This window comes from Nematolebias whitei, chromosome 18 (genome assembly GCF_014905685.2).
Source record: "Nematolebias whitei isolate Nwh7 chromosome 18, NemWhi1, whole genome shotgun sequence".
Classification (NCBI taxonomy): Eukaryota; Metazoa; Chordata; class Actinopteri; order Cyprinodontiformes; family Rivulidae; genus Nematolebias; species Nematolebias whitei.
This window is the reverse complement of record NC_056515.1, coordinates 18,482,831-18,506,013: the sequence shown is the minus strand read 5'-3', so window position 1 is coordinate 18,506,013 and position 23,183 is coordinate 18,482,831. Positions and strand designations below refer to the sequence as shown.

Sequence of the window (23,183 nt, the reverse complement as noted above, 5' to 3'; positions counted from 1 at the left end):
ACTTTACAGGAACATTCACATAAAAGCCAATTGGTAAAGTTCTCTATCTAAGGAATCCAGCAGACGAGTTGAATCTTGGCTTCGTTGCAGTCTCCCATCCTGAGCAAGCACAGTGGCGACAGTGGAAAGGAAAAACTCCCTTTTAACAGGAAGAAACCTCCTGCAGAACCAGGCTCAGGACAAGCGGTCATCTGCTTTGACCGGTTGGTTTGAGAGGACAGGAAGGAGAGACAGACGAGCACAGAATGGTAGGTCCAGGTATAGGTCCAGGTGTATCTGAAAGACAAGAACATGTTAAGGATAGAAAAAATAATTAAAAACACAAAACAGGTTGAGCAGAGTAAGTAAAGACAGTAGCAGAGTGAAAAGTGTGGTCAGTTTGTCCTCCAGCAGTCTAAGCCTATAGCAGCATAACTAAGGGACAACTCAGGAAACCCAAGCCGACCCTAACTACAGGATTTAGTAAAAAGGAAAGTCTTAAGTCTAGTTTTAAAACTGGATAATGTGTCAGCCTCATGGACAGAGATTGGAAGTTGGTTCCACAAGAGAGGAGCCTGATAACTAAAAGATCTGCCTCCCATTCTGTTTTTGTAAATTCTAGGAACCACAAGTAAACCTGCAGTCTGAGAGTGAAGTACTCTGTTAGGAAAATATGGAACAATAAGCTCTGTAATATAAGATGGAGCTAGGTTGTTGAGAGCTTTGTAGGTTAGAAGTAAGATTTTGAGTTCTATTCTGGATTTGACAGGGAGCCAATGGAGAGAAACTAAAACTGGAGAAATATGATCTCTCTTACTAACTCCAGTTAAGACTCTGGCAGCAACATTTTGGATCAACTGAAGACGTTTTAAGGACGTATTTGGACATCCAGATAATAAACCGTTGCAATACCTGACTTTTAGGATGATTATTGTGATTTGTTGTGGCCGAATTTAAGAATCACTCAAAGACACATTTGAGTAACTAATGACTATTGATTTGATCTACAACTTTGCTGCTAGTTTAGCTAAAAACTGGTAAAAAAAAAAAAAAAAAAAAACTCTTTAAATTAAAAACAGCATTCCACAAAGGAGTGCATATTGTGTGCCACCTTGTATGCCAAACATTTAAACACAGATGTTGTCCAGTCTGCTAGTGGTCAGACGATGGCGATTATTCTCAGCCACTACCACCAAATTTTAGCTCATTAACTGTAAAACCTACTGAGTTGAAGCCATGTTTGCGTGCTAGCTTGATTTAGCTGTGGCGCTCTCTTGAATCTGGTTAACTCCAACAGTTAATGATTTCCATCCAGTGATTACTTTCTGAGAATTTCACAGACCATGCAAACTACATGATCACCCAACGATGATAAAGGTGGGCATTAAATAAGTCCGGGTCCAGAATGGCAAGTTTAATCTACTTTGAGAAAAATTAAAGAAAAGCATTTTAACGTCACTTTTTAAAGCTGGAAGTAAAAATAAATGGCTCTAAATTATATACATATATATTTTTTTTCACAATGGAGCAATTATTCAAACCCTTGATCTGACATTAACGAACAGCTTTATAGTCAAATCAGCATCTGTCGCTTTAATCTACAGTTGCAGTGCTCTTAAGGAAACTGGCCAGACTCCAGGTTTTTGCAGTGATTAATTATGAAAGTTCACAGCATCATGCTGACGGACTCAAATATGTAGCGTGTGCTTGAAGACTGCGACTCGTTCCTCCACACGGCCTTTCAGTACTCTGAGTGTTCCAGGACAAACTAGTAACATTCTCCTTTAAAGTTTACTTTCCTCGCAAACTTTATGGTCTGTGTTCGTTTAAATGAAGTCTCTGTGAGGTTTCCAGACTCCTGCTTTTCTTCCTGTTTGGCTCCTAGTGTGTGTTTTCCAGCTCCACTGGATGAGAGGATGTTGGCGTGTTAGCATGAGAACTATTCAGAGCTGCCAGTCGGCTGCAGAATGTGATGTGTAGGTGAGGGTGTTCTGCAGGGAACGTCAAACAGACCGGGCATGTTGGACGGGATGGGGTCTTTGAGGACACGTGAGAAATGACAGACAAAAACACAGACAGGCTAAGAAAAGCTGTCTGCAGAGACTTATTTAAATCTGCAGTCCAAAAGGTTGTTATATCCTGGGGTTAAGTGCACATGTAGCCTCAGTTATAGTTTGCGTTTTGTCTCAAAGGATGCTCTTTTTCATTTTCTGCAAGCTTAGTTAAAGGTTTAATTGTCTCGGTAAAACTGCTGAGTAATTTTAGGACAAATGGCAGTATTTGTGTAAGAGTTCACAGTAAAGTGTTATTTGCACACTGTTTTTGCTTTACTAAACATTGTATTCACAAGTGCATCTTGTGATTCAAATGCTCTCTGTAAACTGTCCAAACTTGTCCTAAATATTTCTCATTGACTTTACAGAAAAACAAAAAAGTAAAAATACATACCTTACTGAATGCTGGCTCATAAAACATTTAGAGCACACATACACATTTATTAAATGTGATATTTTGGCCCCCAAATGTGACTTTTATCATTTTATCACATGTTGCAGAAGAGCAGTAATAAGTGTTTATTTGTTTGTCTCTGTTCATGTGTGTGTGTTTGTCGTTTTTACCACTGTATGAATTTTAGAAAGTAATCAAGAGACCCACGTCTACGTTTGATTCAACTCAATTGAAGATATCCACTCCATAAAAAAACCCCAATCCTTATCAAGCACAAAAAGCGCTTTAACTCACCCAGTGTTGAATATTAAGCTAAAATGAAAATGTGAATTGGTAGTAGCTGAGAGTCATTCAGAAAGTGGACTGAACGTGACGTCGCAGCTGCTACTATATCATTTCTCAACAAAATATGATCCTAGCTTCAAAACTTTGGTATGGAAGGTGGTGAAAGAAATGCATTCCTCCAAGGAATGCCAAGACTTAAATGTGTGCATTTTGGTGTGTAGCTGCATCCAGGTGTTAGAAAGTTTACTATCAAAATGGGGTTGTCCTGTCAAAATTCAAGATGGCCACCACTTTGCAAACTAACCACCCTAATCATTTGAGGAAACTATGCTTTCTAGTTGTTTTATATTTTTTGCTTAAAAGTAGTTTCCTCAAACGATTGGGGTGGCCGAGGATTATTCTGTGGTGGCCAAGGCCACCATTGGCCACCCCTTGGCTCTGCACCTGGCGGTGGATAAAACTGCTCCCTCCACTCGCCAGGATTCATCCCTCGCTGTGCCTCAGAGAAGCAAATAAAAAAAAACTACCTCTGTTCTTCTACGCAGTGGAACGCCAACCTACTTGAATATCTAGCACCAAACACATGAAGGTTTACATCCATTCCCTGTTCAGTTACAGTTTTAAAAAAATCACTCATCTTGAAAATGAACAGTCACTATTGAATTCTGTCAGTGACAGGGGACATTGATGTGCGTTTGCACTTTCCAGGATATCTTTTCCAGATGTTGCATGCCTGCCTCTTCTGTATATCATTTACCTGGTATGTGTTTTGTCAGATCTACATGTTTTTTTCCCATTTTCTATACTTGTAATGCAAATGTACAGTTAAAAAACATAAAAAAAAAAAAAACCAGATGTGGAGGGAAAATGAAGCGAGGGTAAACTCAGAACATCAGGCTCGGTACAACTACATCTGTCATTTTATAGCAGGAGGTTTAATTTGAATGTTTTTGCTGTCTGTCTGTCTGTCGAAGATGTTTATGTGCTGGGTGGGAGGCTGCTGCGTCTCCAGATCACATGTGAGCCAGCGTGTAAAACTAAGAATTCAGCAGCCTGACTCTCATATTAAACTAATTAATTAAAGAGGCAGCTGCCCTCATGTAAAGCTGGCACCCATCGCTGTTGTGCTCATCACACTTACAGACTCCACCCTCAACCACATGCACGTGTTCGGCATGCACGCTGGCAGTGAGTTCAGCCTGAAGCTGAAGGACGACCTCTAGATTGAGACACTGGACAGAGACGTTGGTGGCAGTTGTCCTCTGTGATGTCCAGCCGATCTGAGGGACGCCATCTTGTTTATGACCTTTATAAGATGAGGATTATTTACTGCTCTGTCGGACAGCCTTGGGGTTCAGGACATTTTCTAAACGAACTGAGCTTAATTCAAACTTGTGTGTATTCAGTTGGAATGTAGAAGATTTTTACGATTCATGAACGAGCTACAACTTATTTGTTTTTTTTTTTCACGTCGTTAATTAAAAGTATTTGAGCTTGAGCTGTTGCATTCTTAAAAAATGAGACATTCAAAAAACTTAATTTTCACTCAGAATTTCAAGATTTGGCCAAATTGTTACTCATATCATTCATGGAACAAAAGATAAATGCAGATTAGGAGATACCAAACTTTATGCTTATAAGTGTAGTAAAGATTTTGCCATTGTGACACTTAAAAAATAAATACAGGTTCTGGGTGATGTCATAAGTAGCTACTTCATTTATTTTGCAGTTCTTTTTTAAGTGTTTACAAAGGGGGTCTTGAAAAAGATCCTTAAAAGAACGTACAGTAGTTCTTGTAAAACGATTCTAATGTTATTTGTAGCTTTAAGTAGGACTGAACAGTTAATTGCAATAATATCACAATATGATAAAACAAGATTTTCTAATTGCAAAGGCTGCAATTTGACTGGTCACATGATCTGGTTACGTGACTTGTGAGTGAGCAGAGCAAAGCAGAGCAAGGAGCAGAAGAAGTCAACACTACGCTTTAACCGGTTGCACAGTGGCATCAGGCTTGACAGAAGCTGATGCATCAGAAAGTTTGGTACAAAGAGCGGCAGCACGTCCGTAGTTTGGAATTATTTTGGCTATAAAAAAGAAGACGCTGCGCAACGACATGTGTCGTGCAGAACCTGCCTTACTGCTGTTGCTACCTCTCGAAGCAACACCACAAATCTTTATCAACACTTAAAAAACACCACAAAGCCATTTATGATGGTTACATGGCTAGAGTGCCAACGACCAGTGCTTCAACTTCAAGCCAAGTACCAGCCGACAGGGATCACTGACAGAACTATTCGAAGGTATTACTCTGTATGAACATGATTTGAAACAGCACAGGGAAATAATTCAAGCAATAACAGAGTTCATAGAGAAAGACATGATGCCCAATAATATAGTGACCAAGCCTGGGTTTACAGCGTTGGTAAACACAATGGATAAGCGATACAGAATGACCTCGCTCACACATTTTAGACAAGTTGCTCTCCTGGAGCTATAGAAAAAATGCAGAAGAGTTGCAGCGGAGCTGAAAACGGTGTTTTTTTTGCAACAGAAACAGATTTATTTATTGTTGTGTTAGTTGAAAAATACATGAGACGACGACATTGAAAAATAATTGCATATTAAATCGCAATTGCAGTATTGAGGTAAACGTTCGCAATTAGAATATTTTCCAAAGTCGTTCAGCCCTAGCTTTAAGTATCAACTGTAAAAACATGGCATCATGTTTCGCAGCAGGACAGTATTAGTTAACCCTTAAGGCACCTTGGGGAACCAAATGTATACATTTTGTTAATTTGCTATTTTTGATTCTCAACTTTTCAGTCAGTTTAAACACTAATTATGAAACGTTCAGGACTTTTTTCTTCGTCAAATTTCATGATTCTCACCATCCACACAATACATACAGTCTGCACCCTCAGGCCTGTTTTTGGCCACTGACTCCCATATTTTTGATGTACAGTACTATAATCCTGACAATATATCGTTTTTTTTAATATACCTAATAAATTCACGTTTCTACCTTCAAAACATCAGTTCACTTCTCTTGCAAAATGCTTGGAGGTAAAAAAAAAAAGGGTGAAAACCTAAAAAAAATGTCCGTGATTTACATAAAAAGAGTCGTGTGAATGCTGTTGAGAATATTATTTGTATGTATGTGTGCTTATTTGTGTCTGTGAAATTAAAGTAATCAAAGGTCAAATGGGCTCTGTTTATGTGGGAGAGGGATGTTCAAGTCATTGCACAACCCAACAAAGAACCTGAGAGACAATGAGACAGAGCTTTTTGTCTGTGACACCTCCTCATGCTGTCAGCAGATACAGTACAGTACTTTCAGGCTTTGCACAGGCGGCCCATGTGCTCGTTCTACTACATGATAGACATAATGCATAAATAGTTTAAAATAGATATTAAAACTTCATTTTTGTTGTGTCTGAAGTTGTTCAAAAGATCTGATGTGGGTAAAATAAAAAATAAAAAGTATATTTTTAACGTTTTTATTGCATTTTTATAAGAGAGACTGTTTTGAGTACTAAAAGTAATAGGTTTATAGAAAAATATTATTATTTTTAATCAGTTATTGGCTTAGTGAAGGCTGTAATAATCTCATACCATTTTTTTCTGCTTTGCATCTTAATTTTGGAAAAATTGCACATTTTGTTTTTCCCCACTTAAAAAATAGTGGGTTTTTTTTGGATGACCACCTTTTCTATTCTCTCCATGACCTACAAGAGGCTGTGGCTAGATTCTGGCAAAACCCTCCTTCAGAGAGAAGGCAGTTTTGCTGCTATGCTATCATCACATAGGTTTTTCTCGGCTATTTTTTTTTTACGTCCCAGAAAAACTCTTCTGAGCTCGGCCCAGCACAGTTCTCCCAGAATGCATCAGGATGCATCTACGTGCTGCAAGATCACCACAATGCTACCATCTCTACTGTAATGTCGAATTTCAGAAGTCCAAGTCACACTGGCGTATGTATGTGTGTTTCACATCATGGATACACTGCCACCACAATGTTAAACCACCAAACCGTTGCAAGGGAAGTTGTGTGCATGCTCATTTAATGAGGTGTTCACTCTGTTTTTACTTTCCTGAAGACCTTGCTAAGATGCTGCAGACTGGCATTTTGACTGTTTTTTTTTTTTTTTGTCATAGCAGGGTCTTTAGTCAGTGTAACAAGGATCTTGGTTGGTTCAAACTTGTTGATATGTCTGATGAAAGGTGGAGGTATTCTGGTTTAGTCTTTATCCGTGCATATGTAAACTTTCTCTTGTCCGGGCCATAACTTCTGATCCACTTGAGATAATTTAATGAAACAATACAAATTTGTCCAACAATTTTCAGTCAGGTCATCTGGACAGTTTCTTTTCATGCTGAAACTTTTCACCTTCCATCCTGAAGGCTTCATCAGTCAAGGAAACGCAACACAAAATTGATTCTTCCCCTAAACAGCTTACTTCAAAGTGGAACAAACCAGTACAATACAAATTTATATCACCACTAGACTGTGTCACATAAACTTTTCAGCACCCCAGCTCTTAAGGTCAAGATCGCAAATCAAGATCAAAGGTTACACAAGGTTTTTGCTTGTATTGGAATGTAATAGTTTGTTGACGACATGTAGTTCATTGATTCAACCTTTATTTATACAGGTTCGTCTCAATGAGCCTCGAGGACTCTTTTACAAGAGAGTGATTTAAACAAAGAACACAGATGAGGTACAGACAACAATCATATAAAAGCATATAAAATGAAAATAATAGAAGAAATGAGATAAAATGAAACAAAAACAGCTACATTACAAAGCGATGTAAAATACTAAAAACAAGAACGTGTCTGCGTTGGTTTTTGCCATGAACTTAGCAGTTATTTAAAATCCCTTAGAGTGGCCAAAGTCGACAACTTCAGATCTTTTTGCAAGGTGTTCCAGGATACAGGAGTGGAGTAAGACTGTGAGGTTTTTCTTTAAGTCAATACCCAGATACAATGGACTGAAGGAACAACTCAAGACTCAGCATGAAACAATAACAGTGTGTTTATTTACAGTGCTATGAAACTGCCGTTGGAGGGAGCTGGAACCCTGGAGAACGAGGGCAGATGATGAGTAATCTCAATATGGTTTTATGATAATAGGTGATGGTAACTTCTTAGCTCTTACTGTGAGAGTAGTAGAAAGCTGGATGAACGAGGATCCAATTAACAAGGTATGTCCACAGGGAGTCCAGTAGTGTTGGGCAGTGGTAGGAAGGCCGAAAGAACAGCTGAGGTAATCCAGGGAGACACAGGAGGACGAGGAGTTTCACTGAGACGTCCAAGGTAGACGAGGAGGTCGGTTGAGGAGTCCACAAGGGAAGATGGTTCCACGAGGAGTTCGAAGGAGCACAGGAGCACAACTGTAACACGAGAGAACTAGGATGAATATCTACAGCACAAAGGGGAAGGTTAACTAGCTAGGAGCTTACTACCGGAAGGCGTGTAATGCAACAGCATAGAACTGATGTCACCAGTCACCCTCTCCTGCCTCTCATCAAGGAGGATGATCTCCAGGTGTGGCTGATTGGCACCGTCATGAAAATCTGGAGCTGTGGAGAGAAAAGCTGAACTCCTACAAAGACGAGGCTCTCTTGCCAAGTTCGGTCCACACTGAAAATGTGGTACTCCTGTTGTTCATTTGTAAAGAGCAGTGTAGCTCACATGCTGATGTTTGTGTTCTCAACTGCAGCCCATCTGGTTAATGTCCTCCAGAGCTCAACTACATGTGTGAAAATAATGATCGTTAGGTGTTTATAAAGAACATTGATCTGAACAGTTTAATGACCACATCTGCAAGTCATTCACATTCATTTAAAGTGCAGAGCAAACATGTTGCTATCATTCTGATTTCTGTAAATCCAAGGTGTATTTTGTTTTTAGACGGCATGCAACCAGTTCACGGTCCTTATCAGCATTTGAAGTAACTTATCTTTTGTTCTTTTTCCACTGACGGTACGGTGGCTGTTTGCAGTCATAAATATCATAAATATGTTAATCAAGTCTATCTAGCTCCTGCTTTAGAGTAGGGAATTTTTTTTTAGCTCAATGGGCACTCTGGAGCGATGTAAGGAGATGTGATTAGTCCATACATGAATATAAATTGATTGGCTGAGCAAAATGAATGTATCATACATAAGTGACATGGCCATGTTGTTTTTTTTATTTTTATTTTTTGGGGTGAGGAGTTAAGTGTTGCTCAGTCACAGTTTTCTCTTGGTGATGTGAAAATAAACACATCAGTTTTCTAAAGGTGCTATCTCTCTGGGCTGCTAATAGTTGGCAAACAACATTCATCAGGGGGTCTCCAAAAATATCTTATGACATTTGTGGTGGTTATCAATTTTCTTGCGTGGGTGACAGAGGCACCCAGTCCTGTTTTTTGTTCATAACAATTGTGCAGCAACTTTTTTCTCAATACCGTCTGAGTCATGGTGTGCATCTGCAACTTGTCTCCAAACCAACTGGATTTTATCATGGGGTACTCTGGCAAATTGGATATTATTAAATGTATCAAACTGGATACAAAGCAAGCTGAGGTGGGGTTGAGTTGGGGAAGAGTTCAGTTTTACATGATATGCACACAAAAATAGGTCATGCTTTTAAAAAAAACTTTCCGTTACCAACACTCAGAATTCAGTGAGACTGCAGCTGAAAATTAGCCTTTTTTCCCACAATTTTCAAACATTTTTGAAATGCAAGCTATGCTAGTCTCAAAAAGTTGCAGCTCAGTGACATATCACCTAATGCTCCATAGTAGAACTAACAGTCCTTATAACCCTCAGTCTTTACAACTGTTTGGTCCAAAAATTTGCTAATTATTGTTACCACTTTCAGTTCCATAGTCTAAGGCCTAATCTCATTTCACCTAATACAACCCATTTTGCTCCTGAAACTCCCCTTGGATTTGCATGATGTTACCAAGGAGGTTGTTTTGGGTTATTGTGAGTTCAGCTACAGCGTGCGCTCTCAGGACATTATTACATGCAGTGTACCATCAATGTAGACTGAACTAGGCAAAAGGGTCTTCTCCTACTCCGCTCCTGTTTCCTGGAATATCTTGCAAAAAGACCTGAAGCTCTCAACCATGACCTCTCTAAGTGACTTCAAACATCTGTTAAGTTCATGGCAAAAACCAGTGCAGACATGTGTTTGCTTTTAGTATTTTATATTGCTTTATAATGTAGCTGATTTTTTGTTTTGCTTTTTATTATAATTTTCTTCCATTTATTTTTCAATTTATATGATGTCTACTGTTGTCATCTGTGTTCTTTGTTTATAACAGGTCACTCTTGTAAATGAGTCTTCGAGGCTCAATGAGACTAACCTGTATAAATAAAGGTTGAATGAATGAGTGTCATTGTGTTTATTGTCTCTCTGCAGTCTGAAAGGGACAGTCGATGTATTAGAACAACATGGGTTTCCCACGCTGCTTCCTCCTGTTGCCCTGCATCTTGCTGCTGGTTCAGGTCCCTCAGACTCAGTCCAGACCAGCCACAGAGGACATAGAAACGGGTAAGATCCCTCACAAATGGTTGAATTTGGGTCCATATTTAACTTGGTGTTTTAGGGAATCCATTCATCCATCCATTATGGAATTATTATTATATATTTTTTTCTCACAGCTTATTTGTTTTAAAAAAATGCCTTAAGGTGATTATGGCCTGCTTTGTGAGGAGAATGGCAGGTAATAATGTTTTTGCATGTGTCTGTGTGTTTGACAGATATTGGGCTAAGACTTAGTGTGGTAGTAGCTGTGAATCATCCCCATCACATACTCTGACAGATCATGCAGTATACTGTATTTATTTAAAATGTTGGCATGTAAGTTCGTGGGCAATACTAGTTTAATTAGTTGTTAAAACTAGTTTAATTCAGTTTTTAATGTGCACTATGTACAAACACGTTATATGATTATATTTGTTGTGTTTTATTAGTTTTGTTTAAAAATAAAGTAATGCGGTTTGATCCCAGCTGTGATTAGCCTCGGCATTTAATTTCTTTTATAAAACTATAAAGTTTTCCAATGAGCCAGTTTTTTTATGGGAAAGTGAGTTTTTCTAAGTTTGGTTGTTTTTGTGTTGGGAGACATCTGAAATTGGTTAGTGCTTTTTCATGGTGTAACTGAGCCTTGGCTCTTGGTGTGCTGGTTATGGTCTGCATATCCTGTCCAGACATAGAAACACGTGCACCCAGTGTGAGTGTTATGGTTACTGGTACTCAATGTGGCTAATCAGCACAAACACAAGCGGATTCTTCTAGACATTATTCATGTTCTTCTCCTGGCACCATCCGTGTGAATATGCAAAGTGCAAACCAAAGTGTGTGCTTGTTCATTTTTGTTCCAAACATCTGGACTCCAGCTGAGTCTGGGTGATAATGTTGTTGTGGAGCTTGTTAACTCTTGTTTCTTAAAGAATCCATCAAATTTAGGTTTTCTTCTGCAGTCATAAACAAAGACAGCTTTTAGGTTGGCTCAGCTCAGCTGGGTGAAGCTTTCTGAACTCACACCACTGACTAGTTTATTTATGTTTTTGTTGTTGTTTTGATCCTGATGATACACAAAGTAAAGTACAGGAAAGCTTTCTGCCCAGAAACCAGCCCAGTATTAATCAAGTATTTTATTAACGTGCAGAATATGAATTTATTTTCATGTTGGTTGCCTTTTGTGATGCAATCTGGGCTCAAACCTGCAGCCTCGGGATTACCACCCAGCTACCGTAGCCGTGTCCACTTATCTGTGATGACGGTAAATTGTTGATATATTCTACTGCCTGAACCAGAACCCATAACACCTTTGTAAGTCAATGATTAGTTACTGGAGTTTTACCTGCATCAACTAATAAGATGTTATTTTTAAATTTGCTTTTGGTAGGTTTTGTTGGAATTTTTTTAACCACTGTCGTTTTGTTTCTTAACGTTGGTCAAAAGAAAGAAAGAAATGTTTGAGGGGAATATTTTAGTCGGAAAAATTAACGCGTTTGTTAGTAGGGTTGGACATTCCAACTAAGAATATTTGAAATTACTGGAAGTTATTCAGTCCCTTTTTAAATGCTCCACTTGCACATATACAAAGACCAAGTTACAGCCATGTCTTACAGCTATCATGTCCTGTGGTGATAGCTTCATCTAAACCATCCACATGTCTGCTAGATCCCATCCCAACCAGACTGTTTAAAGAGCGATTTCCCCTAATTAATATCCCCATTTTGGATCTACTTAATTTGTCTTTAATGAACGGTTACATACCACAGCACGTTACGGTTGCTTTAATTAAACCTTTAATTATGAAGCCTGATATTGATTCAGGAATTCTGTCCAATTATAGACTTGCATCTAATCTAACATTCAACTAAAATAAATCTTTGGAAAATTGTTGCTAATCAATTGTGTGAACATCTGAACCAAAATAATCTGTTTGAGGGGTTTCAATCAATGTTTAGAGCTCATCATAGCACAAAAACAGCACAGGTGAAAGTTACTAATGATATTCTCATGGCCTCTGACAATGGACTTGTATCTGTACTGGTCCTGTTAGACCTCAGTGCTGCATTTGATACAGCTGATCACAATAATCTACTACAGAGACTTGAATATTATATTGGGATTACAGGAATGGCTCCAAAATTGTTTAAATCATATTTATCTGATAGATTCCAGTTTGTAAATGTAAATAATGAATCCTCTTCATACACCAAAGTTATTCATGGCGGTCCTCAGGGTTCAGTGCTTGGACTAATACATTTTACTTTATATACCGTATCCTTCCATTTGAAAAAGTTATTAAACAGGATAGGATAAATTTTCTTTGTTATGCTGATGATACTCAGTTATATTTATCCAATGAATCCAATCAACTATTTAGATTACAAGCATGTCTTAAAGGCATACAAAACTGGATTTCCCCTTAATTGTTTGCTTTTAAACTCTGGCAAGAGAGAGGTTGTGTTTTTTGGACCTGAGCATTGTAGGAATAAACTTTGCGGCCTTTCATTTCCTCTGGATGAAAATAATGATAATAAACGATGGAGGAGGGATTGAATTTGTGAGTGTAGGACATTTCGGTAGGCGGGGCACCCTCCTTGAATAATTGTGAGGGAAACACTGCCATATAAATACACTGAATTGAGTTGAGTGGAGGAATCAGTAAGAGTCCATATGGTGTTGTTACTTCTTGTCCATAGCCATATGTGGTGATGGACGGCGGGTTGACAGCAGAGACCAGTCCCCGTACACTATGATGCTCTCAAACGACATGATGATCTGTACTGGGCAGATGGAAGAAAGCCTGGAGAGGTGGAATGAAAGTGAGGAAGACAGATGTACCATTGAAGCTGCAAGGAATAGAAGTATTGAAGATAGATGAGTTCAAGTATCGAGAATCAAACATCTAAATCAATGGGCAATGCAGAAGAAAGAGCAGCTAAATGAAGAAGACTTCCACAAGCCTAAAAAATATTCTCAATATTGTAGAAACAAAACAATACAAGATGTTTTGAGTCAAACATTCTACCTCATCTTTAGCTAAATGAATCTTGATGTTGCTTCTTTATCGATTGTACACATTTAATGTGACATCACCTGAATGAATGACTAGCACATATAAATAAAACATTACAAATCATTTAGTGCTAATTATAATTCTACAATTTTGTTTAGACATCCTAACTTTTTATTTCAGTTTTGTTTTCCTGCAAAAAGCCCAAACCATGTGAAGTCCCTTCGAACTGATTATTAAAACTTATCTTTTGTTTCCAAACATCATTGTTCTTATTTTAACTTTTTTTATTTAGCAGTACCAACATAAACTCTTTATCCTTGGAGGTCTTGTGCGTTCATTAAAAGCAAAAATCATCTTGTCTGCCCAGACCAATTACTTTTAGACTGGGGGATTTAGTGTTTTTAGCCGGCTGTTAATGGTCCGTGGCAGTGGAGGAAGGAGCTCTGTGAAGTTTCAGAAGTGGTTGGGGTGTAGCTCTTTGCCGTGGCGACAGCTCCTGTCTGTTGCCGCTTGTCAAATAGAAACACTTGCAGTGTCTTTTTTCATCGAGGTCAGGGGTTAATCCTCAAGATATTTTCATTGTCAGTTGAGAGGAAAGTCCGCTTCCTACCTAAACAGCTTTAAGAGCTCTGTCTTTTGATTGAGTGTTCTCAAAAACTTCTTGAATTTTCTTCTCAACCAGATGCGATGAAATCCTCTGAAGATGAAGAAGATGATGAATCATCCTCAGAGGAAAATAAACTGTCCAATGAACTGTCAACAAGCAATGAAAACCTCCAACGTAAGCCTCACAATGATCTTAAGCCTTCCAGCTTCTGAATTTAATTAGTGCAGACGCCAGTGATTGTGATTATAATGTTTATGTCACGGTGTCTCCTCGTTAGCGCTGGCGCCGCAGTGGGTGATGCCGGAGAAGATGGAGAAACAGCTCCATGCGGTTCCAGCCAGCAAGACAGTCAAGTTTCGCTGTCAAGCAACTGGAAACCCTGTTCCTAGTCTGCGCTGGTACAAGAATGGAAGAGAGTTCAGGAAAGACCAAAGAATAGGAGGGTTCAAGGTGTGTGCTTCATGGCAAAGTGGAGACTGTAGGGATTGTTTTAAAATGATCAAAAATATATTTTTCTTTATCTCCTTTTTCAGATCAGAGACCACATGTGGACTCTGATAATGGAGTCAGTGGTTCCCTCTGATAGGGGGAACTACACCTGTGTGGTAGAGAATGAGCATGGGAGCCTTAACCATACCTACCTGCTGGATGTAGTAGGTAAGATCTGTTTTTTCAAGACAATGATTTAAAAAAAAATCTTAAATAATTTAAGTTTCCAGGCAACTTCATGGAGCATTTCCAAAAGGTTTTCAAAGAGTTCCCACACTTCTCTTCTTTTAAAGTGCTTCAGTTAATCTAAATATAGCAGTGGGGAACCCTCGGGGCCTTCTACTCCTTCAGGGAAGGCCTAAGAATTGAACTCATATGAAATTTTACATTTAATTGTTTATTTAATATTTATTTTATATCAAATATATGTTTTTAAATGTATTATTCTTTGTTAAATTCATCTTGTTTTCTGTAAACTACTTTGCAGTTGAGCAAGAAACTTCTTATTATAAAATACAATTATCCATTCAGATTATTTTAACTTTGTGTAACTAGCCAGAAACATGTTTGGAGGTTTTTTTTCTTATTTGGTTATGACTTCACTGTCAGGAGAGCATTTTTTCAGTCAGTTTAGAACAACTAGAATTTCACTGTGGATTTTTGAACTTACAGGTTGCAGTTAAAAGCATCACAAGTCTTCATGTGGTTAAAAAAAAGTGAATTCCTGAAGGTGTATGCTGTGGTTCTACCCACTCAATTAAATTCAGTTCCGTTTATTTTTACATCAACATTGTGATTAATTAATTTCCTTGTCAGTTATTAAACAAAACTCATCCTGGAGAGTCTCCAACAGCTCCGCCTTCTCTCCTGACAGTGAAGTACTAACAGTTGGTTTCCCAATGCTGATTTCATATTTTACTACTGGAAAAGATACAAGTACAGGGATCCGTACCCTGAATCCCCGCGATAAGTGAAAAACCGCAAAATAGGAATAGTAGTACAAATAGTAAGTAGTAATTTAGTTTAGTATTTATATATGATCTGTGTGTGTATATATATATATATATATATATGTATATATATATATGTATATTAGAGGGATAGATAATCTTTAGATATGTATGTATATATATATATGTATATTAGATGGATAGATATGGATATGTATGCATACACTTGCAATATTCTAAACAATGTTTCTAAACTAAAAAACACTGTAAACGCTCTAAAAGAGCACAGAATGTCATGATTTCAGCTCCCTGCCTCAGCTGCTCTCTGCTCCCTGAAAGCATTCTTGGCCACGCCCACTTCTCTGCTCTGCATGGAGATCAACTGATCAGCTGCAGGAAGAAGCTTATCCTACAGTGTGGGCTGCACACAGGTGCAGCAGGTGCTAAATAATTTAAAGTAATTTATTTTAAATAAAAATTCCATGCAGATCATGCGGCTCATCCGTCAATTAGCCGGTTGTGTGTCGCGTCCAATGTTACTTTGAAAAACCGCGATGGAGCGAGTCCACGAAAAAAAGAACCGCAAAGTAGCGAGGCACTACTGTAGGTTGTTTTTTAATCACAGGACAGTCTGTAGTGTTCTTTAACCTCAAAAAACAAGTTCTGTTAGAAGTGGTAGTTCTGATTAATATGAAATTAAGCAACACTTACAGGTTGGATTTATTGAGATTCAAGTTCTTTTTCTGAATTATTTCTGTTCATCTTCAACCGAATTTCCTTCAAAAGTAACTCCCAGTTCAGTTTCAATGGCTCTAAGCAGCATCTACACATTTGTTTTTACATGCTGTCCTCCTTTGTGACTGGCCTGAATCACTCTGCTGCAGAACGTTCTCCACACAGACCGATCCTGCAGGCCGGTCTGCCAGCTAATCAGACTGCAGTTGTCGGCAGCGATGTGGAGTTTGTGTGCAGAGTGTTCAGTGACCCACAGCCTCACATCCAATGGCTCAAACACATCACTGTCAACGGCAGCAAAGAAGGACCAGATGGACACCCCTACGTCCTGGTTCTCAAGGTAAGCACGGCACACCGGCAATATTGGTGTTTATTTAGTTTAATCAGCAAAATGTAAATGGTAAGATGCTGCCATGGGGTTCACTGATTATCCATGCTTGTTTGTTGCATTTTATCTCATTTTGCTTGTAACTTGTTGATGTTTTTGGTTCATAGATGAGTTTTTCTAAGAAGTACTGATGTCATACAACACGTGATGTTACTAAATCCATGGAGCATGCATCAGGATAAATCCATGGAGCTTCCTAACAAACAATAGTGAAGCCATTAAAGTGAAACATTTAAACAAGAAGACGTCTTTACAGGCCAGGAACAGGACCTCATTGAATAAAAGTTCATTTTTAATCAGCTCAAAGACGCTGAAGTGATGTGAAAGGCCTTAAATGTGATTTTTTTTTTTTTATTCCTAAATTTTCTTCTAAATGTGATGCACTTCTTAGTTTTAGTTGAGAAAGCTGCTCTGATAAGAAATTAAAACCTTTAACAATCAACAAAAGAAGTGTTGTTCCTTAGAAATAAATTCTACAATTCCCACCCACTATGACTGAAAAGCTACACTAACAGATTCTCCGAAGTCATTGTTGTTTCTCATCATTTTTTTTGACTTGCGCATGTTTGACGCTTCCTTTTCAACCGAAGCATTTTCATAGTGTATGAGCGGTCAGCACAAATAGGCTGCGGTGTGCAAAAATCCTGGGCTGCACGCACTCACCCTCAAAGAAAGAACTGGTCAGCCTTTGTGGATTGAAACAAATGATGAAGTTTAGGCCTCGCAGTCCTATGGTAAAGTCATGACTTAAGCATAAATCACTTTTATTTAGTAACTTTTGACAGATAATTAAATTAAGGTGCTTTTGAAATAAAAAAGAAAACGTTACGATGCTGTCAAGCATAAATTAAAAAGTTTAATTTCAGCTTCTTACAGCAAAAGTGTTGCTAGGCTGAAACAATGTTATCATGTTGGAGGGCCAGCAAGTGTCAGCTGTTCCCGGTACTTTTATGACTCGGACTGTTAAACCCATCATCTTTGGTACGTTTAAAAACAAATCATGCGGTTTTGTGGACAATTTGGAAATATTTCACTAACAATCTCAACCAGACTCATATCCAACACTTGATGTTTGCAGAGAGCAGCAGGATGTAGGAACTGATCTTTAGCCCGTTCGGCAGCAGCCTGTGAGAGCTCTGCAATGATTTACTGATGTTATTGTTGAACGTCTTCATTATTGGATGAGACAGCCTCTGCTGTATGGCGCTGATCTCATTTGTCTATCAAAGCGAACTGTCAGAGCACATCTGTGATGTGTTGTGAACTTCTGATGAAAGACCATCAGTGTGGTCTATAGCTAGAAGCACTTTGTGTAATATTGCACTTTATTTTTTGTCACGAGAGGCAAAACTGAAGTACTGTTAAAGATTTGTTTCAAGCAAGGTTTTGTCAGTTATTCACTAATTTTCTAAATAAAAATGCTGTGTCAGCTGTAACTGGACAGTGTGGAAAGCAATAACTATTTGTCATGTACAGAGCCTTGAAATGTGGACACATCTTTAGAGCTATTCTGGAGAGTATCTGAGAGAGAACTGAAGCAAAGCAGAAATAAAATGTTGAGAATACTTCATCAGGAGACTTTAAGAATGCTAGGCTATTTTTGCAGATTCTGGGCATCTCAGAAGTTACAGTAGATACTTTGTTGTGATCTCCTCGGGAACCCCACCCCCCCTTTAGTCTTCTCTTTTTACTTTTTACCCATCAGGCCAGGACTCTGCAGTTTACTCTCATGGCAGGCCAGTTACGATCAGGGATGAAGATGCGTATCCTTGATAGAGAGGAATGCTGGTTCACTCTCCTTAGCCTCTCTGGTAATGGAAAAGTGAGTCAGATCATTGGTCGAACCTCAGATCCAGGAGGAACAATGGGTTCAGTCCTGGCCATGGAATGCTGGACCAGCTCTTTACCTTCACTAGGGTCATGGGAGTTTGCTCATCCAGTCTACATCGCATTTTGAACTCTTGGAGAAGGCATTCATCTGTGTCCCTTGGGGTACACTGTGAGGGATGCTCCATGAGCATGGGATTGGGGGCCCATTTCGACAGGTTGTTCAGTCCCTGTACAAAAGGTGTGAGAGTTTGGTTCGCATTGCCAGTAGTAAGTCGGACCCCTTCAGGGTGAGAGTTGGACCCTGCCAAGGCTGCCTTACGGCTCGGCTCCCTCGACTGGCACAGAGTCCGGAATACCGCAGACGCTACACCAATCCATCAGTCAGTTCAATTCATTTTATTTATACAGCGCCAAGTCACAACAGAAGTCATCTCAGGACACTAAACAGAAACATTCGTATATATAAAAATAATAATAATAATGAAAAGAAACAGTGTTAAGTGTGGGATTATTTCTTGGCATTCACCTGATTTATCAAGACTTTAAATATTTAAAAATCACTACCATCTCAAACTGCAACTACTTGTTACTTGATACTTGTCACCAGTATCAGTGCTATAGAGGGGTTATTGCTGTTTATACCATGGCTATTGCTGTTCTCTTTCAGCAGAACAAGAGTCGTACAGGAGATGTGTTCTTTATGAACACATTTAAAATCACAACACATTTTCAACTCTTTTGCTGTACCTTCAGGGTATAAAAGAATAACAGTGTGCAGTATATTTAATCAGTACCGTTACCACTAGACTGCTTTAGTTTAAATGATTGTCTGGAAGTCGATAAAAAATTTCCTTAGATTTGACAAAACATTAAACTTTTTTTTTCCAGACTGCAGGTTTGAACACGACAGATAAAGAAATGGAGGTTCTGACTCTGAAGAATGTGACTCTGGATGATGCTGGGGAGTACACCTGCCTGGCGGGGAACTCCATTGGTGTGTCGTACCACTCTGCGTGGCTCACTGTGGTCGATGGTATGTTTAGATTAATCTACGTGCACGGACTGGCTCTAAAGTCTTCCGCTTTATTCACTGTGGCTTCTCTTATCTCAGAGCTGCCCCCTACACCAGTCCCCTCACAGACATACCTGGAGATCTTCATCTACTGCCTTGGGTTTTTCATCATCATCATCCTCACTACCACAGCAGTCATATGTAGGCTCTGCTGTGCCCCAAAGAAGAGTGACTTTACCAGCCAGCTGGCAGTGCAGAAATTAGCCAAGAGCATTCCTATGAGGAGACAGGTGATGCAGCTGCTCTCTGGTTTTGTTGCCGGCCTCTCCTCTTCAACTTTCAGTATAAAAATCCTCAAATTATTTCTACATTTCTCTGCAGGTATCGGTTGAGTCCTCGTTCTCCTTGCAGTCTGGGGCATGTTTGATGCGTCAATCCCGTCTCTCCAGCGCAGCCACTACTGTTCTGGCAGGAGTGTCAGAGTACGAACTGCCTTATGATCCTTCTTGGGAGCTTCCACGTGACCAGTATGTACTTTATACTCACACATCAACATCCAACTTGTGCACACCCTATTGGCAGGCAGCTAATGCGTGTTCATTTCAGCTCAGCTTCAGAAGCATAACTGTCATTAGTTTTCCAAACTGGTGGCATTTGTGGTGCTTTGACTACAGGAGAATGCCATCCGTGGGCCTAAAGAGGCCCTTGGATTAGGCCAATCTGACCCACTCGAACTAAAACAAAATATATGATTGAAAATATTATTGATTATCACAGATGCTTGTTGTTTGCCAATTTTTTAGTCTTACTTTTCTGAGCTCGGGGATCTCTTTCATAAATAGTTGGTACCTTTGGTGCTTTCTTATAGGCTCACACTCGGGAAGCCTCTGGGAGAGGGCTGCTTCGGTCAGGTGGTCCTTGCAGAGGCTCTTGGGATTGACAAAAACAAACCCACACGCCTCACCAAGGTGGCTGTGAAGATGCTCAAAAGTAAGAGAAAGGCTGTGAGTTTTATGTAAGATGTGCCTTTATCAGTAATGGTGTGTGGATTCTTGTTAAAGCATCTGTAGATAGTTTCTGTCCATGTCATGGCAAGTTGTTGTTGTGTTTAGCGGATGCTTCAGAGAAGGACCTGTCTGACCTGATCTCTGAAATGGAGATGATGAAAATGATTGGGAAACATAAAAACATCATTAATCTTCTAGGCGCCTGTACGCAGGATGGTGAGTACCATTGTTTCTTTATGGTTAACTGAGCTGTGCGAGACACATTTTATTCAATAATGGGTTTGTTGTGTTCTGAATGGGTCATTCTGACCTGGAGCAGGCCCCTTATACGTGATAGTGGAGTATGCCTCGCAGGGGAACCTGAGGGAGTATCTGCGTGGTCGGCGGCCAGCTGGGTTGGAGTATTGGAGCGGCGTGCAGCAGACTGCACTGGGCAGGATGGAGATCAGGGAGCTGGTATCTGCTGCGTACCAGGTGGCCCGAGGAATGGCATACCTTGCTTCAAAAAAGGTGACATTTTTACACGTTGGTCTTGTTGAAGAGTTCCAACTGGAAATTACAACATAAGAAACGCACCACAACACAATCTACTAGCGATGATGGTGATTATAGTCTTAACATTTAATGGAATTTTAATTACAGCCAAAGCATTAGATGAGGGATTGGCAAATAACATGCTAAAGCTGTAGTATGTGTTAACGCCACTAGTTAGTGCTTTTCTTATTAGGCCAGGGATTCTAAACTTTTTTGTATGGAGTACTACATCACAAGATCTTAAGCTCTCCAAGTACCACCTACTATATGACAGATATTAGAAACAATAAAGGGTCCTACATTCACTACTGGAAGCAGTAAAATCGTCTCTCGATGTAGTTGTGTGATAAAATAGCATCTTTTTGTCCACATAGTAGCTTCACCCACCACTTCTTGACACAATATCCAGGCCAAACTTCTTCTCACAGGCATATGCCTCAAGTACTGTGCAATTGGTCAGAAGTTTGTTGGCATGTTCATCAATGTGGAGTTGTGTTCGGGCATTCAGCTGTACGACTCTTCAAACACACCAAATTAGTCAAATGGCCCAAAACTCCTGGATGGAGATCATGCAGACATCGTGCATGGAGGAGTCTGTCTACTGAAAAGTGTGGCGCTTTCGTCATTATAAATTTGTGGCCATATTGTGGATGCAGGGACCGCATGGAGACTCCGTTAGGAAGAAACCTATGTAGTGACGTATATTGCAGCAGGAGGTGTTTCCCAAAAGCTCTATGTGGTATCTTGTGGACTTTTAAAGGTGTGTGCGAAAACGTTGGTTACATACTGTAACCCAAGATTCTATGAGTATAGGCTTCGCCCTTTAAGAGCTGTCGCTTAGTGGGTTTATCCCGTCATGCAAAGCATCGCACTGAAAAATTTAGTCCACGCCCACCTGCTGTGTGGGCCCCACCCGGTCCATATAAATTACGTTAAGAGCGGGTAATCGGCACCCAAATAGCTTTTTCTTCATCCATTTAGGAGTCATTGAGGCCCGACACTTAAAGGGCTATGCCTATACTCAGAATCTGGGGTTACAGTACGTAACCAATGTTCTATTTCGTATAGGCTTCGCCCTTTAAGACCTGTCGCTTAGTGGGTTAAGGGCGAAGCAGATGTAGTCCTCGCCTCTGGGCCTCACTGGGTCTATTCGAACACCATACGAAGAGGCAGCTTGCCCAAAAAACGTCTTGTCACTCAGCTCTCCATTATGCGTACCACGAACAGACGCATGCTGTGTAGTTATGCGTTCTGAGTGCATGAACGCCCCGGAAACGTTTGACGGGGAAAGGAAGATGCTGGAAAAAGGGCCATGAACAAACAGATTCACGGCTGAACAATATGAACAGATTAGTAATAACAAGTGAACTGATTATTAATCAAATGCACTGATTGGTAGCTATAGTCATGAACTGATTGACAATAGAACCAAAATAACAGCCACAACTTGTGGCTGATAACAACATCTCACACTGTAATGCATGCAGTCAGATGTGAGTTTAAACGGGGTTCCATGAAACAACAATATTCATTCTGTTAAAACACTAAGGACAGAATATGTCATGGAACGAGCCGTCACATCACGTAAATAGAAGCGAATAAATGAGCAGGGTGTTGACCACGCAGCCGCTTTGCAAATATACTTCATTGTCATACCATTATGCAAAGCAGTCGAAGATGCGATACCTCTGGTCGAGTGCGCCCTGAGGTTGACAGGAGGCTCTAAATCTGATGCTCTGTAGGCTTCAGAAATGGCCTCACACAGCCAGTGTGACAAGTGCTGGGTGGATAACGGGCGACCTGCAGATGCATCTCTATAATGCACAAACAAATATTGACTTTGACGCATTGCAGCTATGTAACACGTCAACACCCGCACAGGACAGAGAAGATGGAAAGATGCTTCATCTTCTGATTTGTGGGGGGGGACCCTCCAACGATATCACTCTTGATTTAAAAGAGCTTGTGGTGTTTTAGGCATAAAGGCTGGATTCAGTCTTAGATCAGCTGAGCTGCCGTCAGCCTGAATTCTAAGACATGACGGAGCGACAGAGAGGGCAGATAAATCACTCACCCTCTTAGCGGATGTTAAATCTAGCAGCAGGGCTGTTTTAAGAGACAATAATTTTATTGGAACCTGATTCAGAGGCTCAAATGGAGCTTTGATCAGGGCCCACAGGACCAGCGTAATATCCCACTGTGGAGCAAGTGGGCGTGAAACAGGCCTGCATCTCTGTACACCTTTTAAAAACGCATCATTACCGGATGATTAAAAGCTGTTTTGTCCCCGAAAACTTCATGACAGAAAGATATGGCTGCAGCGTACGTTTTAATCGTGCTGAACGCCAAATTTCTGTCCATCAGCTGCTGCAGAAAGGACAGCAC

General features: G+C 39.8%; 1 protein-coding gene across 1 annotated transcript in view; it reads left to right on the top strand.

Annotated features, from left to right (window-relative positions):
• The first annotated feature begins 10,124 nt into the window (after positions 1 to 10,124).
• Positions 10,125 to 23,183, top strand: part of LOC119424280 (fibroblast growth factor receptor 1-A-like) — a 25,171-nt gene continuing 12,112 nt past the window's right edge. Inside the window, exons 1-11 of the mRNA XM_037691740.1 lie at positions 10,125 to 10,260; positions 13,929 to 14,027; positions 14,131 to 14,303; positions 14,387 to 14,510; positions 16,177 to 16,367; positions 19,134 to 19,278; positions 19,357 to 19,547; positions 19,639 to 19,784; positions 20,126 to 20,247; positions 20,370 to 20,480; positions 20,584 to 20,774. Coding sequence (XP_037547668.1) covers positions 10,161 to 10,260; positions 13,929 to 14,027; positions 14,131 to 14,303; positions 14,387 to 14,510; positions 16,177 to 16,367; positions 19,134 to 19,278; positions 19,357 to 19,547; positions 19,639 to 19,784; positions 20,126 to 20,247; positions 20,370 to 20,480; positions 20,584 to 20,774 — 1,593 coding nt within the window. The 5' untranslated portion in view covers positions 10,125 to 10,160. The remainder of the gene's footprint in view (positions 10,261 to 13,928; positions 14,028 to 14,130; positions 14,304 to 14,386; positions 14,511 to 16,176; positions 16,368 to 19,133; positions 19,279 to 19,356; positions 19,548 to 19,638; positions 19,785 to 20,125; positions 20,248 to 20,369; positions 20,481 to 20,583; positions 20,775 to 23,183) is intronic.